At 40.7% G+C, this 15,113-nt stretch overlaps 1 protein-coding gene across 5 annotated transcripts in view; it reads right to left on the bottom strand.

Moving 5' to 3' along the window:
• utrn (utrophin) overlaps positions 1–15,113 on the bottom strand; it is a 169,508-nt gene that overhangs the window by 143,000 nt on the left and 11,395 nt on the right. For all 5 annotated transcript variants that reach the window (XM_071479337.1, XM_071479338.1, XM_071479339.1 and 2 more), the window contains 7 exons: positions 8,392–8,453; positions 7,271–7,363; positions 5,771–5,848; positions 4,171–4,263; positions 3,425–3,597; positions 2,249–2,364; positions 1,387–1,553 (listed from right to left, as the gene is read on the bottom strand). In XM_071479337.1, coding sequence (XP_071335438.1) covers positions 1,387–1,553; positions 2,249–2,364; positions 3,425–3,597; positions 4,171–4,263; positions 5,771–5,848; positions 7,271–7,363; positions 8,392–8,453 — 782 coding nt within the window. The remainder of the gene's footprint in view (positions 1–1,386; positions 1,554–2,248; positions 2,365–3,424; positions 3,598–4,170; positions 4,264–5,770; positions 5,849–7,270; positions 7,364–8,391; positions 8,454–15,113) is intronic.

The following is a 15,113-nucleotide window of genomic DNA, read 5'->3' on the forward strand; positions in this document are numbered from 1 at the left end:
TGAAGTATGTGCCCACGGACAATAAAAACTTAAGAGGTGGTTTTGGGATTTTCTAACTTCTGACTAAAAACCTCTAAAACGAGCAGCCCTGAGGCTGACTGAAACGATAGATCACAGTGGGCTGAGAGAGGCTGAAAATGTATCTAATACATAAAGCCAAAGTTCACACATTAAATTCTGATCAATTCCATCAAGATAAGTTTATTTTTCTCTTGACTTTGGAGTTACTATTAAATATCCATAAAGACTATGAACAGGACAAAACTAAGTTGTGCACAGATTACAATCTCAAGTTAGTGAAACAGCAGCAAAGTCCATAAAAATCAAGTTGACACTGAAATCTCCAAAGTGCATGTACGTCAGTTAACATACTAAAGCCACTCGCCCACCAGCACATAGACATCTTTAATGCCCAAATAACCTTCTCTGTCAACTCTCTGCACACACTCCCATTCTCACCAATTTATTCCTTCATTTCCCTCCATCCCTTTACAGCTCTGTGTTTCCAGCAGCATGCAGTTCATTCTGTTGGCTAATGTCAGAGTGGTGAGTCATGCCTCTGCTCCCTATTTGCCTGCGCCTGCTGTGCTTTTCATGAGCAGTGCTGGAGAGAATGAAGGAGATGACTTTTTCAGAGTGGGAGTGACTCATTCTATCTGGCAACAAACAATGAGACACTTTGCAATACTCCTTATTCTTTCACATAACAGGGCCTGTGGCCTTCAAACTGAATGTTATCAGAAACACAACACGGCAGCAAGGCTTGGGACAGTTATGGGCTCAATTTTTATTTTTTTTTTTATTTTTTTTTGCAACACCAGCTTTTCAGTTGCTTTAAAAGGAGCTGGGGGGCTTGGGGTGTGAGGCTTGTTTTGCAGATAAATATTTCCTTTGAAATAATCAAGGAAAAAAAAATATCTCTGAAGGACTGAAGAAAATGTCTCTTGTTTTCCCCACTGTGCTAAAAACATACTGAACCGTGACCTAGGTTTGGATGTTGAGAACTGGTTCTGAATTGCATCTGGTTCCAAATTTATAAAAAGAAAAACATTTGTTAAGAAGCAGGCTTTTAAATTCCAATCATAAGTTCCTAAAGTTGGGACCCAATGTGCTTCTATCTACATTGCTGGTTACCAGCTGTGGATTTTTTTTTTTTTTTAAAGTTTGCACATAAAAGAGCACCTTGAATTCTTTAAAAAACAGATGCAGCCATGGAATCCACTGAGCACCTTTTGTGTGAGTAGTTTTAAAGATTGTGAGAATAGTACGGTGACTCTCCCTTTGGCCTAACCCCATATGTCCAACCCACTTTGCCCTAAAATTAAAAGCTAGTCCCGTATCTTCCTGTATCATATCACATGCAACACACTGTGCTGTATATTTTACCTGAGCGCTGGGGCCTGAACCTGAGTCCCCAGCCTCCGCTTTGAATTTGCGTGGCAGGGTCTCCACCTCTCTGATGGCCTCCATGCTCACATCTTTGGGCAGCACCGCAAACAGCGACGTCACGTACATGATGATGGATTTCTTATCTGGTAACTGCACCGCCACGTCTGAGAGAGGGGGGAGGGGGGAGATGGTGGGAGGGAGGTGGATGCAGGGCAGAAAGATCAGAGATACAAATTAAGCACGAGGAGCAGGGGGGAGAGAGAGAGAGTGGGGGATAAAGAGGTGAAAATTGCATGAGGAGAAAAGAAGCAAGGCAGGTGAAGTGAGACAGCAGTTAAGGGTGACAGGAGGAGATTATATGGGGAGCAAATGAGGCAGGTTGAGGCAGGTTGTGCTGATTAAATCTGGCTTTGACACAGGTCAGGTGTGACTGCCCCTCGGTCATGACATAACAAGTGTCTGAATTTAGATAGCTCAAGTACATGCACACTGAGTAACCACAGGTGCTGCATAAATTAGAAAAACATTCTGAGCCAACACAGTTTCTTACAAATCTCCAGCCAAAGACAACACCAGGTTATTTGCTCCACTGTGGGTTCATCCAACTGCTGGCAGGACATGAAGGTAGGCTTCATGAACACTGACTGTGTTTTAATATGTGGGAATTTTGGAAAGTAAAAAAAAGTCATTCCATAGCCAACTTTTATTTTTTGGGAATACTATAAAAGGCAGCTGATGTGTCTTGTGTCATTTATAGCCCATTGTCATTTCATAAAACTTTCTACAGTGATTCTTGTCCAAATAAATATCTTTGTGTACAATGTAGGAAAGTGTTCACAGAGACTCAGTGTGTCAGTACCTTCAGGGTCCAGTAGCCTCTCAATAGCCAGCTGGTCTTTGGCTACAGTGAAGGCGTGGTCCAGTCTTTCCACAGGGCTCAGTCTGACCACCTCATCCCAGCTGAATGCGTTCGGCCTGAAAACACAGAGAACAGCAGCAATGAGAGCGGCAACATGACAGTACCACTGAAGGTTTCCAAAAGTTTTCCAAAATTAACTCATATCAGATCATTCACGGACCATTAAGACATACATACTTCTACTTGGGTGTATGTGTTAACCATTTTCCTTTATCCAAGTGAATTTATCTCAATATAATTTTTCAGGACCACAGCTTCTGTTGTTCATACGCAAATAAAAAATGCATTTTGTACACACCACAGATTCGATTGTATCTGAAACCTACATATACGCCCTGTACAGACGAGTGGTGCAAAGGGGAACTTGTGTTGAGGCCAGTTGGGTGTGGAATGTGTGTGTTCAGTGATGCACCTAAACCCTGGCCCAGGTCTAAACCAACACTGGCCTTTCTCACAGCTCACAGGCCTGTGCATGTGCATGTATGGGTGTGTGTGGGTGTGCACGCATGTCACTAGTAAGGACAAGAGGTTACAGAAAGGGGGGGAAACACCCCTGACACTCCTCTCCCTCTCTTTCTTTCACACACAACAGCGTACACACACACACTCACACTGAGCGTGTGCAAACAGTAACATGACAGGCGTAAACAAACCAAGTCAAGCAGTGTACACAGACCCTGCAGGCGGTGACCTGTCAACCTGACCTTCCGCCACTTACACAGGCTGGGTATCCTCACAATCTCTCCCGCCCTGTCACACACACTTTAACATGCACAGAAACACACACAAATACCGGGCCTTGGTTTTTCACTGCATTTGGAGGTTGGTCTGTGTTCAGTATGATTTACATTCAGTCAAAAGGCCATATGTCAAGTATGTAATGTCGACCTTAAGCAGAAGCTTCATCTCACAGCGGTAATATCACAGCAGTAAAACAACAACACCACAACACAGTTCGAATATAATGTACTGAAACACAAAAACATGAAGGTAGCGAAGATCATTTTCAACCTTTTATCACTTTCAACAGGTCACAGCAGTAAAACATTTTTATCGCCATGATCACATTTCTTGCCCCATCAACACCCCACCACCTTGTCCATGTTCCCCCCTCACCTGAAGTGGTGAAGGATGCCGTTGAGAGCCAGGCCATCAGCCCAGCTGGTGGTGAAGTTCAGCACGTTGACTTCTGGGTATGAGCGGGTGCACTGGCGTACCCAACTCAGTAAGATCTTCTCACTGTTGTTCTGATGCAGGTTGGACATGATGTCCTTCATGATGTCTTTTACCTGCACAAACACACGCACATGGAAAAACACACATTAATATGGGTGAATAAAGAAACCTACAAACCTTCATATTTTGATGTAATTTCTTTACTAAAATGTTGGTTCAAAATGTGTAAGAAAGGATTGCTGTGATAATGGCAGCATTTCTAGCATGTGCAACACACACACATATAAAATTCACTCATTGTACATGTAGTGACAGGAGTGACATGAATGTAAACTACTAGTAATGAAAGAGTAATGAAAAACTAATATTGAAAGAACTGGTAGTGTCTAAACCTAAATTTGAGTTTCTGCTTCAAATGTCAACAGGTTAAATTCACAAAGCAGTGGATGATAAGCATATTTACATGCACGCATGTGTGCGCACTAATACTGATTTTCCATCATCTGTATTTTTGATCCCTCTGGAGCAACAGTGAGTTCACTCAGCAAATATTAATGAGCTTTTGTGTGTGTATGTGCAAGGTGTTGTTGATAGAAGGAACAGCGTGTGTGTGTGTGTGTGTGTGTGTGTGTGTGTGTGTGTGTGTGTGTGTGTGTGTGTGTGTGTGTGTGTGTGTGTGTGCTCACCTGCCAGTGAAGGATAATACTCCAGATGAGGCCTAAAGTGAGCTTGTGGTTCCCATCCACAATATCTGTTCCTCCTATGTTTACCAGGTCAACCTGAAAGAGAGGGCAGGTGACGAGAAAGACACTTGTTAAAAATAAAGAAGTAATAATACAATACAATAATAATACAAGCAATAGTACGAATAATACTGCTTCAGAACCAAATGAGTGACCACACTGTTACAGCTGAATACTTCTCAACCATGCATTTTCCCCACACATTGGATTAGACCACCCGAAACACACCCTTCTGTAAAGTGTGTCTGCAGGCTCGTCAGACAATAACCACGAGGTGAGGCCAAGCGTAGTGTGATTACATATAAATATTTTGGAGAGGATCAAGGCACAGAGTGGAACATGAGGTCAAGTGTCTGGTCAGATTATGAAGTGACCTCTCTGGCTCCCACAGAGATGACCCCTGACCCTACAGCATCTCTTCTCCCAATTAGCTTCATCCCACCACTCCACCACTTCTCTCTCTGTCTCTTTCTTTCTGTGTCTCTGTCTCTCTCCCACACAGAAGCTCACATATACAGTGATACTACTGCATCTGTGTCCATGTTTCTAAACTCAGATTTTCCCAAGAAAGCAGCACTCCCTTGCACTCATTTAACCTCTACTCATGAGACAATTCAGAGGAAAAACGTGATACTGCCACCCAAGTGGTTTTAACCACCTAAGCCAAATTTAAACCATAAACATTACTTTTTGTTTTTGCATTTCAACATTGCAAGTATCACATTTTTCAATCCGGTGGCTACCACTGCTCTTTAGATACAGCTTAATGTTAAATGTGCACTGGAAAGTTTTTCCACTGCTACAACATCACATCAAAGTCAAGCACTTTTCAATGATAAATGTGGTTTCTATACTCAAATTAGAAACATCATGTATTTTTATGAGTTCTACTTATCTAAAATAAACGTCTAAGTCCTTATTTCATTTTCTCCAGTCACCAGACTTTAACAGCTCATGGGAACCTTGGCCCTCCCTGCCAGCTGACAGTTTCTGGCTCTTGCAGGAGAGAAACCAGCAGGGCTTGAATGCAAACTCCAGCCTCTGTTACTTCCCATGAGCATGCCCTGCCCCTTATCTCCCACTGCTAAGGTCAAAGCATTAAGAGCAACCATTGTACACAGACAGGAGGAGGGATGAGGGAGCGAAGGAGCGAGGGAGGCAGACAGACAAAGAAAAATACAGAACACAATGTAGACAAACAGGCGTATTCAGATTTAAGGCCAGGAGAGAACATGTAGTCCTGTATAGTTACAGGAAGTGTTACTGCTTTGAATCAAGCCACAGCCACCTTGGATGGAAATGTACACATCACTGGCAATAATAAATGTATTGTTGCCAAATAATTTGTGTAATAATAGTTTCTACTTCAAGACAATACAACAGAAGATATTTTTACTGTTCATCATCTCTTTCTGACTGCACTATGCTGCACTGTGTGGTTCAAACAAAAGCCCCACAGACCACTGATATGCATGATTCGGATAAAAGCTTCCACCAAACGGCACCCGCTGTTGACAATGGCACCAAAACACCAGGTACTCACATTATTTTGATGCAGAACTTGAAGTACTTTGTTGACGTTGTTGAGGGAATGCACTCTGGTGGAGCCTCGCTCTTTGGTCTGAGGAAGAGGAAATACAACAGAAATCAGCTGACCAAATGTTCACTGTTCACTAGCCTGTCACTAGCCTGACAGTTCATAAAATCGTCTGAGCAACGAGCAAAGTAAATCATTCATTTAAAACAAGTGAGTTTCAGTGTAAACTGGAATCTATGACACATTTATTTGCAAACATTCACGATCAGTCAAACTAGGGAGTAAAAGGTACAAAAGGATTCATTGGTAAACGAAGTAAAGGTACGCCGTCACTCAGCAGAGTGTTTCTCACCATACATTCATCACACCCATTACCCTATCAGCACGGCCCACAGGTCAACTTATGGAAAGAATGGCAGAATGAATAGCTGCCAACTGCAAATCCTTTTCAAGTCTTCACATAACTCAACCACTCATTAGCACCCAATTATAGAATTAGTATTTTGGTATCAGAGTGTGTGTGTGTGTGTGTGTGTGTGAGTGTGAGAGTGTGTGTGTGAGAGTGTATGTGTGGGTACACATGTGTGCCTGCATGCATGGCATAGAGACAGTTGGCACTTAGTACAGTAACAGGTGCTAGAAAGCAGATATGCTGTTCAAGAAGTGACGGCGAGGTGCCACTGATAAAAAACGAATATCCCATAAAAGAAAAACGTGTACACATAAGTGTGTGGTTGGTCACTGAGGACATCCACACAGAGGGATGCACAAAAGGCATCAGTTCTTTTTAAAATCTATTTTTTTTTATCAACTCCTTTTCTGAAAAAGTATTTGTTGGGCAAATAGTACACCAAGTATTACTTTAACCACTTAATCTTTGGAGGAAAACCTAAAATAACATACATTCACAAAATACCAAGACGCAGAAAGTGCCAAAGGTTCAAATAACTATATGTTGAAAGAACATAGAGGTATAATTGATTAAATGGGAGATATAATGCGTTTGCAAAACACTTGTTTTTAATTTAGCAGTTTCTATTACAGGATCCAAAAACATCTGCTGAGGCCCCCTGAGTGCCTCTTATGTTTACATTAGACGTGAAGGTGGAGTTTACATGAGGTAATGCATGTGCTTGTACTGGCTTTAGGGAATGCAGGAGTCACCCTTCAGCAGCAGTCGCCCTTCAGCTACAAAAACACTTCACTCCTGCAATTTCATTACATGCTTTTGCCAAAAAACATCAAAGCATATTGTTGTTGTCATCACCCATTTTTAAAATCAATGTTTTGCAATGCCACAGCTCAAGTTTCACATAAAGTCAAACTCTGAACACATGCCAAAGCTTTCAGCCACTGTGTGAAATGCATATCGCTAAGATAAATGATCAGCACGATCAGCTGATCAAATCTTAGGAATTTTAAATGTCACATGACCCCATTCTTAAAAAAAATTCAATTCTGTGGCAAAAGGTCTGTAAATCTTTATACACACATACACAAACTCACCAGTACAGTGCCAGTGAGACCCTCCAGCAGGTCAAGCAGCTTCCTCCCATCCCTCAGGTCAGTGAACATGTCTTTGATGGGCGTCTTCCCCGTCTGATAGGAGAAAACAGTACAACTGGTAAGTTAGGTTTTGTGATAGAGCTGCAGCGTGCCTGCTGCTAAGAAAACAATAATCCAGATGTTGTTGCAGCAGGCAACACACACAAAATGTGGATTTTTACAAATAATCTGAACATTGAAAGGGGCCTTCATAGAGTCACTGAGAGGAAACTTAGATGTCATGGTGGATTTAGATCCCTTCAAATTTATACAATGTACATGTCTTAAAAAGGTTCAACAATAACACAGAATATGATGCAACTTCTTTTAATGGCTGTCATTGACAGGAATCAGAAACAGTGTCAAACGTAGAAAAGAAGAAGAGAAAGTTTGGCGGGTTGTAACAACCACAATCGTACACATAGACAGAGCGGGAGATACAGAGTGAAACTAAGAGCATTTAAGAGCATCAGAGATTATGTTGGCCTGCAAATATTTAAAAAAGACCAGTTAGCATAATCAACCAAACATATTTAACACAATTCTCTGAGAATATGTTTATGTGAATAATGAAATATAAAAAGAGGACCACACACATTAAGCCATTAGCTCTCTGGCAGCTACTGCAGCTGGGTGGAGTAATGGACTGAAATATGCATTAAAAGAAAATAATGTGTTAGCTCATTGTTCTGATCATTTGCAATTAAGCTTGGTGCTTCATTTTAACAAATTAAGATGAGATGGTAATTTTCTTACCATCTGCAGTTTAAGTGCAACAACATTTATGCAATGATAATTAATATTTCATCAGCGGCAAAGGCCTGTCACCCTCTTCAGCATGGGACAATAAGAAAACAGGCTAATGGTCTTAGGACTGAAATGACCTGCATGTAGTCACAACACATGAGTCCCAGTTCAAAAACATTTCACTTCATCTCTTATCAGGCAGATAAAACTTTTTAGTTTTAAAATCATTAACTCATCTTCTTAGGCTTTCAGAATACGGTCACATTTTCTCCTGTGTTTTAACTAGTGCTGTACAAGTCTGGCATCCATCTGAACAGGTCAGTGTTTTACATTACCTTGGAGAACTGTGCATTTATCCATTTGGTAAACGTTTTCTTCTGTACTGCATCATGCTCATCTGTGGAACAGACAGACAACAGGCTTTCAGAGAGGTGAACAGGTGTATCAAAAACTGGACACTGGCAGTCGGTATGATAACAGCAAAGAACATTGTTAACGCTCAAAGTCCAATTTCCACTTGTTTATTTCAGGAACTGTACAAATCCACTCTCATGCTGACATGATTAGAAATGGTAACTGTAGCTGGAGGCATCGCCCCTTAAAAGCATCATGATGAATGTGGCTGGAACATCAGAAAATCACACCAACAATATGTAGGTAAGATGGATGTTTGGATAATGTGTATTAAATGTCAAAAGGTGCATCCTGTCAGAAGTAAAGGTAATACACCAATTTGTCAAAAGAAAAAAAAAACAAAACAAAACAATAATTGTACGTGTGCCGCACCCTTGTCCATTTATCATGTTCCCCTGTTCTCTGAAGCCAATTGGACAAATATTTCACATTCTCTTCCCATTTGACTCCTTCCCTCACTGCTCCTCCTTTATTCTCTCTAACGTGGCTCTCGCTCTTATAAGGCCTCATTGTGTGTCAGCTGCTTTGATGTGTCTGGGCGATGAACATGGCAGCTCATGCAAAGCTTTGGACTTAAGAAAATTACTTTTGAATTTATCCCACGCGTAAAAGAATATGGAGGAAAACAATCTGTATTAATTATTTTGATAATATTTATATCTTGAAATTATTAGTTTATAAATAATAAATGAAGATCAGATTTGGTGGCACAAACTGTGAGGAGAAATCTAAAGGCAGACGTTCTGTAAAGTGTACAGTGATAATTAAAGTAGGAACTCTGTTTTCATATGCCCACTTAATGATCAGACAAAATTAATCATCTGCATTTCCAAACAACAGCTTTTATGAGTAATTTGCAAAGTAATGATTCAAAACATGTACTGGTTACAGCTTCTCAGACGTAAGCGATACCCATTAACTTCTTTTAATATTTTCTGTGGCGCATCATTAAGTTGTTCCAGTTAGCTAATTGTGAAGTGCTATGCTACTGCTATTGCTCACAAGAGCTTCGCAATAAATGCATTTTAATGTGAAGACAGTAGTAGTTATGGGTTACAAATGCAGTTGCAACTTTATGTTAACTTTTCTCATCGTTTTACATTTTATCAACTTCATAATAAAGTAAAAACAATGGAAAAAGATCAACTACTTCAACAAAGTTTAGCTGACATATGTAAGACTGCAGGCAAACAGACAAATCAGCATTAACAATACATTAACAATATATTCTTTTATTATTTATTATATTATATTTTTGTTATCTGACATTAGATCAGGGAACCTTAGTTTTTCCTCATGCCTTCCTGTAGCCTCCTGAACAACCAGTTCTAAAAGTCGTCAGTCTGTCTCAGATTTGTACACCTGAGAGAATGAGTCTGAAAAAGACATGCATTCACATCTGTTTCTCAACACCATGACTGCAGATTGTAATACAGACGTGGAGAAATGGTACAAGTGTACGTGTATGAGCATCAAACTGCTATTGTCATTCAACTGGCCGCTGTGTAAAGCACCATGAACTGAACAAAAGGTCAAAGGTTATGATCACCAGCCCCAGCAGTCGTCAGCTTCTTTGTTTGGGGTGTGTGGAGTGTATGTTGTGTGTGCGTGTGCGTGTGTGTAGCCACTGGCTGGATGAGAAGGAGCATAAAAACAAGAATGTACTCAGGAGGGGGTGAGAGGTGAAGAGGTGAGGGGATGAGATAAATGGTGGTGGAAAAGAGGGGTGTTAAGGGTCTTAGGAGAGAGGGTGTTGCATGTTGTACAGATTGTAAAGCCCTTTGAGGAAAATAATTTGTGACTTTGGGCTATAGGAATAAAAATGACTTGACTTGAAAGAATAGGAAGAAGATTAAACATGGTTTTGCAATTTCCATTCAATCTCGATGTTCTGTACTTTGGCTAGACGCTTTCATCTCTAGTTTTTTCTTTACCACTCACAACAGGAAATCAACACAAATCATTTCTGCACCTTATATATTCACCAGAAATGTAAGGGGGATGCAAAAGTGAGGATGACTGGGACTGGGGCAACAAGTATGAAGAGTTGTTGTATACACTTGCAGTGTCTTCTTCTCTGCCGCTGCCTTTAAAGTGCTTTGAACCGTAACACTGTAAAAGGCCCTCCTGAGAGTATGTTGCCCCTTTTTTCCACATAAATCTATGGGGGCAACAACAATACCTTAAGGATTCGTTCTTAAGAGCTGAAGAAGACAAAGAGGTGACGGCTGAAGGTGGTGACGAATGAAGAAGTTGATGTAGAGAAGAATGCAGCAGACAAAAGAGGTGTCATGTTGAAAAATAAGACGACAGCATGATTGACAAAAGGTAGGTGCCATGACAGGGGTCCCAATAACCGATGGCAATCAATCACAGTGGAGAACTTACAGGTGGAATGGTTAAACATGTCCTGGCAGACAAGGTGAGAGGAGGAAAGAAAGCCGGGCAGATCACAGGACAAAACGGCAAAAACAAAAAAAGATAAGGGGCTTCCTGAGACATAGCCACAGGAAGAGAAAAGTGCTGGCAAGAACATTTAGAAAACAGCTCACAATGAGAATGAGGAGAAGGACGGGTATAGTAAAGGTATGCTTTCAACACAATATCAATTTTCCTTTTATAAAAAGCCCCATATGAAGGCCTCCTGTCCTTACAGCCTGATCGACACCCTGTGGAGGGCCTCCGAGGCCCCTGAGGAGAGGGTCCCTGTGGGCTCAGGTCTCCTGGGCTCCCCACCATACCACCTTAACAGGACAATACACCTGATTCATGCACTCTGCTCCCCCTCAATCTGTCTACTGCTCCTACTCACCACAGCACAGGAATGTCTTACTGCCGGACGGATCAAAGGAGCGGCAGGGCTGTGTGTGTGTGCAAGTGTCTTCAAGAGTGTGTGAGTGTGTGTGTGTGTCAGCACTCAGCAAGAGAGAAAAAAATACCCTTACCAAAGGGGGTCTGTATATACAACATTAATACACCTTTACACATGTCCACTTATGTCTTGCTTATGACTATTTACATCTGCCCACACAAGTACTTCAGCCATGGATGTACCATATGTCCTTCATACCTCTTATGCTGACATTTATATGATTGTAAAACACACACACACACCTAACTTATAAACACACCGTCAAATCAGCTGTGGTCCTATATAAACATTTGAGTGACCGGCACATGGTGTTTGTATTTGTGCTAGTCAATGAGGTCTAGTCATATTCAGCTTAATCTGAGTGTTAAAGCTTCAAGCTGATGAAATTAGAGGGTGCAGTATGTCACAAACAAAATGAATTTAGTGTCCAATACCTGTATGTAAAAGTCTTACCATCTATTAAGGTGTGTTGGGCCCATGCAATACCCATAATTGGAATCAACACTAATTTAAAAACTACATAAGGTGAGATTTTTTAATGCAAATACATGCACATCCTAAGAGCTTCCCTAAGAGCGAGGCTAACCATTTAAATGAAACGTGTCTTGTGTCAAGTATGCAAAAAAAAAAGGAGAAACACACAAATGTTTTCCCACAGATCAACACTGAATTTTGTCACTCTCATCTTGTGACCCTGCTTTAAAGAGTACACTGCTTCAGATCAGATTCGTAGCTGCTGAAGTCTGTCAATGGGACATAAAAGTATGAGGCATTGGACATATCAAATGGTCGATCTGCCTTCTAGTTATGTTAATTGTTACTGAGGAAATCAGCTAAGCATGATCTCATTGTGTACAGAGACTCCATTAACATGTAAATGTTGTGCAATTCTTTTATTTATTATTGAATCAAACAGAAAAGATTAGTGTGTACAACCACCGCTGAACTTTAAATTCCTCTAATATCAAAAGGTACATTTTTTCACGGCAACTTGCAACAGTCTAATAATACTGGAAAGCTTTTACTGGAAAACAGTCTTTATGGGTCACTTGGTCATATGATAAAGATATCCTATCAGCCCAGTGAGTAGAAATGAACAAACTGCACCAGCACAGTGAGGCAACAGTCACAAGCACATTTGTTTGCAGAACAAATACTCAACCGCTGTCAAATAATCAGTCATCATATTCCAAATAAATGAGCCACACACATTAGTGTAAGCAGAGGGATGACACTTTGCACAAACAGTGCAGAATCATGTACAGTCAATGTGCTGAGAAACAAACGTTTCTCTTCCGCAACAGCCAAACAGGAAGTAGTGATTAAATCAGGAGGAGTAATCCCACTGGTATCCTCTCACAGCTCGGTGAGCACACACATGCTGTCAATATACTGTATGCACACACATACTCACTCCACAACATGAAGACCACGGTGTTGTGTTTCAAGTTATGTACAGGATTCCCTTCCTAACAAAGGGACAAATTCTCTTACTTTTCCACTAACATTACAAAAGCTGCTCCATGACCTCAGACATCTATGTTCACAGCCTGTTTCTAGGGAATTCTGTTAACACAAGACCTTCAGAAAGACAAAAAGAAATTCATATATTGAATTTATTTTTATTAAATATGGCCGTGATCTATCAAATTGTCAGACTGCTCTCAACCTTTGACCCAATGCTAACCAGCATTACATAACCAAGAGTTAACAGCTCCGAGGAAACTGAGAAGAATGAACTGCAAACAAAACATGACATAACCGAGGAGAAAAAAAATTCATAGAAACGCTCATGTTCCTCAGAGCAGCCAGCTGTGAACACAGAGCAGACACATAAAATATACAGCCCCAGTCTCCCAGTATATCCCTCCATCTCACAGGTGGAGAGCGCCTGTGACCACACAGCAGAGAGAGGGGGGAAACAGTGGGAGGCAGTGAGGTGATAATCAAACAAACCATCAGGGTTTCCACAGCAGCATCACACAGTAAACATCAGAGCTCAGAGGCTAAACAAATAGAGACAGTTAAAACGTTTAGCCGCACCACTGAGGAACAAGCACCTTTAAGCAAGTTAAAAGCTTTCGCCTAAGATTTCCCCATTCAGCGTTTCGATAAAGCTTTAAAATGCATCCGTGGCCACTGAACACAGTTAACATACATTTAGTTACCAGCTGAAGAAACTGGAAACTTAAATGACAGAATACCAACTGGGCTGTGTGTATGAAAGCTGTCAAGGTGATCAGTCACAGTACTGAAAACAAACAGGGCATTTTGTGTCAGCCTCTCTTCTGATTGGCTGACTGTTTTCTGAGTGATACATGACCAGGCCAACCAAGGGCAACAGATTGTAGCCTGCTACAATAGCTTGGTAAAACTCACCAGTATATGCGAAGGGTGATAACCAGTCAGCACTGAAATGAGCCGAACAGTCAGGTGAATGCAAACTAAAATGCTCCAGTGTCCAAAATAAACTTTAGCCACTGCTCTCTAATATTATCATCACTGGTAAGGCTGTGCAATGATATGTTGGCTTATTTATTTCCAACAATTGTGCATGGCTGAGGGCAGTGGCCATAAGTTGTGACATCATAAAAATACCCAACAGCACATTTTAAAGCATAGTTTCTCAAGACAGGCTGTGTGCATTTCTCTGTGGATTCAGCACTCTGATAAATATATATATGTATATATATATATATATATATATATATATATATATATATAGATAGATAGATAGATAGATAGATAGATAGATAGATAGATAGATAGATAGATAGATAGATATTATTATCATTATTATTATTATTATTATTATTATTATTATAGCATCTAGCATCCTGCCTTATAATTAAACGGACATTGAAATCTCACTTTCTACAATATGGGACCTTAAAGGCAAGCTTAGCTTGGCAATGAAACAACTCTCAAGAAGAGTGCACTCATAAAAAAAAGTTTCTCAGGGTTAAATTCACCTTAATGGCTGTCTGGAAGGAGACTCAGCTGTTAGCTATCTTGTCTTTCAATAAAGCACCACCCACAGCTTACTGGGGGGCACTAATCCTGACACAGGACACACACACACACACAGCCCTACAACAATCCCACTGATAGGCTTTCAAGCCAACCATTGTATATCACTCAACTTACCTGCCCTCTCACAAACTTTCTCCTTTCCTCGCATATATGCACAGAAAAGTGCAAAACTTAGTCCTATTCACAGCTTGTTTGTGGAGATGTGCATTATTTTGACTCTGTAGGTTGAGAAGAATGCATAGAATTCCTATAATTTCCCATGCATTCCTCCCTCCTCCCTCCAGTGGTCACTTGTCTAAGCTTGTCCCAGCCGGCACAGCCTTGTTGACACTTTTACCTTGCCAAGATCTGGGAATTTGTAAGGAAAACACTATGAACATCCAGAAAGATTAGCCCATATCCTCACTTAGCAGTTTGAAAAACACTCCTGTGATGTACGTAGGTGCATGCACTGGTTAAATTATGGGTGAACAATAATAATGAGGTGAGGGGTAGTGGAATTTAGTGAAGTCAGAGCATACTGATGAACTGTGAGTGGCAAGCCAGGTCACCTCACAAACCAGAGATATAACAAGCAAACTGTAAATCGCTGCTGAAGCTTGTAAAGTGAGTGGGAAAAGAGAAGAGAGGGAAGAGAAAACTTAAGTAAATTTAAGTGGGCAATTTTTTACAATGAGTCAAACCATTATTTGGTGTTACATGTGTTTCAAGTCTAACATTTTTACAATACAATGATGC

This window comes from Trachinotus anak, unplaced genomic scaffold (assembly GCF_046630095.1).
Source record: "Trachinotus anak isolate AG129_WGS33_773 ecotype Australia unplaced genomic scaffold, CSIRO_AGI_Tana_v1 ptg000005l, whole genome shotgun sequence".
Classification (NCBI taxonomy): domain Eukaryota; kingdom Metazoa; phylum Chordata; class Actinopteri; order Carangiformes; family Carangidae; genus Trachinotus; species Trachinotus anak.